Source organism: Haliotis rubra, unplaced genomic scaffold, assembly GCF_003918875.1.
Source record: "Haliotis rubra isolate DU_JTF1 unplaced genomic scaffold, ASM391887v1 Scf11, whole genome shotgun sequence".
Classification (NCBI taxonomy): Eukaryota; Metazoa; Mollusca; class Gastropoda; order Lepetellida; family Haliotidae; genus Haliotis; species Haliotis rubra.
Window position 1 is genome coordinate 1,063,697 of NW_025765003.1, and position 4,964 is coordinate 1,068,660.

At 38.2% G+C, this 4,964-nt stretch overlaps 1 protein-coding gene across 1 annotated transcript; it reads left to right on the forward strand.

Moving 5' to 3' along the window:
- Positions 1 to 704: 704 nt before the first annotated feature.
- LOC124285635 lies at positions 705 to 1,264 on the forward strand. The gene is made up of 2 exons (XM_046721899.1): positions 705 to 732; positions 959 to 1,264. The coding sequence occupies exons 1-2, from the start codon at positions 708 to 710 to the stop codon at positions 1,261 to 1,263; spliced, it is 330 nt and encodes a 109-aa protein (XP_046577855.1). The 5' UTR covers positions 705 to 707; the 3' UTR covers position 1,264.
- Positions 1,265 to 4,964: the final 3,700 nt, after the last annotated feature.

The following is a 4,964-nucleotide window of genomic DNA, read 5'->3' on the forward strand; positions in this document are numbered from 1 at the left end:
AGCTCACAAACTCGAGGATCTGAACGACGATGAACTTAATTACTCTCTGTGTCGTTTTTTATGCGAGGTGCGCAAAAGCGATGGATCTGAATATAATCCGAAAACTCTCGTGCAGTTAGTGCTGTTATTGAACATGCATTTGACGAAGTGTGGTCGGGATTTGAAATTCCTGTCGGATAACGTTTTTCTCGAACTGTGAAATATATTGGACAGCGTAATGAAAGAAGGATCGAAACGTGGTATTGGAATTCGTACCAAAAGGGCCAAGGTTATTTCCTATGAACAAGAGACAACTATGTGGGATATGGGCATCTTGGGAGTTTCGTCACCACAGGTTCTTTTGGATACAATGCTGTACCTCATTGGAATAAACTTTGCACTCAGAAGCGGCGATGAGCACAGGAATCTTACATTTGACCAATTCGAAATTGACAAGGATGACACTGGAGAATTTCTTCTTTATTCTGAGAAGACTTGTAAGTGTTACCAGCGTGGACTTAAGGATTTTGGTGTTCCTCCAAAGTGTGTTCGTGCATACGCCAGTGACGATCGTAACAAGTGTGTAGTTGCGATATTCAGAAAGTACTGTAGTCTGCGTCCGACCAACTCCCGTCATGTATTTGCGACCACTGGTGAAGCCCAGAGATGATCAGTGGTACAGTCAGCAGGCTGTTGGAAAACACACTGTGCAGCGGACAGTTGGCAAGATGTGTAAACAAGCAGGCTTTGAAGGTAAGTTTTACCTTTTTAACTTTTCATTAAACTTGTGAATGTGGTGGTTTTTGGTTTCACAGTATGGCGTGACCATATTTCTGATTGAGGCTGCCCTTGTACTGTAAGCGTAAATTGACAAGGCTTCTGTATGACTGTTCAAAGGGGCGGTATTGAAAAGCGTTGAACATATAGCCATATTCCTTACTTTGTTAGACTAGCAATAATGTAAATTGTCTTATTGCAGGTTTTTACAGCAATCACTCACTCAGAGCCACATGCGCCACTCGACTCTTTCAGTCAGGCATTGATGAACAACTAATCGCCAGAACAACGGGACATCGGAGCACCGCTGTGAGAGAGTACAAGCGAGTTAGTACAGCTCAGGAGAAAGAACTGAGCAACGTGATCCAAGGTGGCGGTGAACTCCCTGAAAGACGACGAACTGCTGACTCCAGTGTCGACGTAGCTACAACTACCACGCCCGCAGTCTCGCAAAGTGTGACGGACGATCGCGTCGCGATTTCAGTGTCTGTTGTCATTAAAAAGTAATACAAAGTAATTATAGTCGAAATTGTTCTTTTCATTTGAGAAAGTAGTTCCGTCCGGGTTGTAACCGCCACATCGGATGGTTATAGTATGGTCGAAGACAAAGGAAGCATGCTCTAACTTCAGTTGTTGGCAATATATAGCCTGCTTTTATATTGTGTTGTCCTCTATAGTTAAAATGTTTCAGATTTAATTACTGGTTTTACGTTTCTATCTGTGATAATCTAGTTATTTCACTGTCCTTCTTCGACAGGGTTTTGTTATATAATTCCATTTATTATCAATCCACGATATGGCTGAAATTTTGCCGACGTGACTATAAATCTTAACTCACTCACTCACCTACCTGTGGCAAGTGTTGAATATCACTGAAAACCCTTTCTGTCATCAAGGTTAGTAGTATCACTACTGTTACTGTTGAGGAGGCAGGTGCGTGTTTTCTTCTCAAATCCAAAGGACAGACATGCTGAGGACATCAGACGTTCTAACGCACAGGTGTAGAGAGATTGACTCCAGAACTTTCTGAACACCTGGTGCTCCATGTACTTGTCGCTGTGAACTAGAGAATCCACGTCCAAACAGTTGTCACCATTGACGAACTTCATGATTTCAAAAATTAGGAAAACAACTTCATGGTAAGAACAAATTTTAGTACCTGGGCCGTCAACTGTCTAGTTGATTTTGACAGGCCCCAACTATATTAAGCTATTGTAACACTGTCAAGAACAACGTCTATTAATGGCAACCATTACGTGCTCAAATGTTTATGCTGGTAGAAAGAAACAACTTGTACCGAATTCTTTCCTTCACAGCAATCAATATATTGTAAGGCATATCAAATCTCTTGTTGTTCGGTTGACTTTATATCAAAATACAAGGCAATTCAAAGCAATGCGCTCATGAGAACATACAGAATCATTCATTCATCAGAATGTGTAAATTAACAACCTGCGTTTGATCACAACTGCTTCAAACAGCCACCAGCGTTTCTCATTCGCATGGTTTTGTCTTTGTAGTTGACTTTGTATTTGTCTGTGTCTGTGTAAATGTATAACCTGCGCTTGATCACAACAAACTGCGTTATTACCTGACGCAATGATAACGGTAATACATGTTATGCTCACCATTGTCATATATCATGACTATTTGATAGTGATTTGTGATCTAGTCAGAGTTTTACAATGGACTTTGTTCTCGGCAGACTGTCTTAGGAAAATGAAAAGGGTGACTCGGTCAATCATGCCCATCGAGGGTAAATCGGGGAATGCATCCCATTGATAGGATTATTGTTGTAACCCTGAGAAGAAAAATGATTCCACTGAATTCTTTATTATTCTTTATTTATGCATTTATTTTAGGAATACAATGCCTGTCTCAAATGTCACGAAGGTAAGACTCTCGAGTGGTTCGTTTTAGGACCTGAACTCCACCATGCCAACAGAGACGTCGCCCCCGAGCTCGATGTGATTGGGTTTTGCGCCAGATACCCTTTCAGTCAAGTTGTAAACGCTGGCACCATCAATTACCAACTGAAATAAATCAGCCATTTGTATAATTCACTGTAAATGTTTCACCAATCATCATATACAAAGTGTTACAACATGTTTCTTAAAAACAAACATATATTCCAGATAAGGTAACTCAAATATATATATCGCCAAAATATGTTCAAAATACTGATAAATAATTCATATGACAAACTCAGTGAGTGAGTGAGTGAGTTGATATTTAACGTCACATTGGAATTTCAAATATACCATGACAAGAACAGTTTACAATTCAAATTGAATAAATTTGAATTATAAATTTAGTTATGAATGAGTTAGTTAAGAGGTTTAGTCACGTCGGCAGCCATTTCGTGACAAAAAACACGCGACACATAAGCTTAGAATATAAGAACCTGTGGACGAAGGACAGTAAAACCAACTAGAATACCATAGATATAGATGTAAACATTTAGCCATGAATTAAATAACATATATTCTACGTTTCAAACACTTGCAGAGATGTTTAAAGCGTTCGCACATCACGCCCAAGACCCGGGTTCGATTCCCTGCTTGGGCATAATGTGTAAAGCCCATTTTTGTGTTCCCCGCCATTATATTGCTTGAATATTGCTATATGCCGCCCAAAACTTAACGCACTCACCCACTCACTCGGGGGGACAATAATTTCCGTAATATCATATTTTAAAACATATCAGTCAAAATATATCCGCCAATTCTATTTCTTTTCATTAAGTGCGTGAAAACTAACATTATCAAAAGATCCACCATGGATAAAACGTTGAAATAGTAATCACTTGTGATGTAAAAATTAATATAGTCAAGCAGGGCATGCTTGGCCGTGTTTCTTTCACCCATGGGATACATAATGGAGGATCCACGCCTTTTAAAATTAAATATTCATGACTGTATCTGCATTGGTCAATACGGCATCGTCTTAAAATGACCTATTCAGTTCTGGAATGACAACCCAAGTAGGTTTAACCGATAGCTGGATCTTCATGCAGTTTTTTATACCGTCTTGGGTGTCCCACTTGTTTTGCTTTAGATTAATTCAATTTCTTTTATTCAGGGTGCTGAAGAGGCCACAGGCCTATAGTACAATACAGGCGTGTACAGTCACGTAATATTTAATACAGATATTCTGTTGTTGAACCCATGAAAGATGTACGTTGATAGATTTTTAACAGTTTGTAGATTTGTTGCTTTCATCAATACCTTTAATTTATATTCACAATGATCGATGGAGGGATATATAACATTCTTAAATTGTGAAAATACGGACAAACTAATATAAAATGATACTCATCTTCTATCACTCCTAAATCACATGACATACACAGTCTATTTTCTCGTGGAACATTATGATATCTGCCTTTTTCTATATTTAATTCGTGGAAGTGTACATCGTAAACGAGCACTTGCTGTCGTAAACTGTTTAATGTTAACATCAAAGAGGTAATGCTCTGCTCTAAGATCTGATTTAAAGTGCTATATAATTAGGTTTTGGGTGGTAGAGTTAGCGAGGCTGTCCAGAGTTGCAAGTACATATCTTTTAACCTTTGTGTTACATATTTAATAGATATATTTGGAAGCTAATACAACCAAGTTTAAAAGCATTTCCAAATCTGCATGTTTCAAGCAAATTTCTCACATTTGTTACCCAATCAATTTATCTTATCATTTCTATCATACATACACATCATATTGTAACATTTGTTTGATATCGTGACAATGGCGTATTTACTAACCTTATCCAATATCTTAAAATTTGCTTTCATGTTTCAATATATAAAGGGTAACGTCCACAGTCTCCATAAACCATGCAATTAGAAGTACTGACCTTAACACCTAAAAATCTTTTACAAGCATAAAGATGAACCCTTTCTATTACATAAAAATGTGTAAAACCCCAAACCTCTGAGCCATATAACAGAATAGGTTTAATTTTTTAGTCAAATATTTTGAAGAATGTATTATAATTTACTTCACCTGCCTTCTTCAAAGATCTTGCTTTAGATCTCTGATGTAATAACCTGCTTGTGATAGATGTAACGTATCAGAAGTGATGTCACAGATTTGGTGAGTACTGCCTTAGCAGCAGAATCAACCATTGTGGTTCCAGAAATTCCAACACGGCTGGGTACCAGAGAAGAGGATGTCGAATTGGCTAGTAGCAAGATCGTATGACGAAGTGAA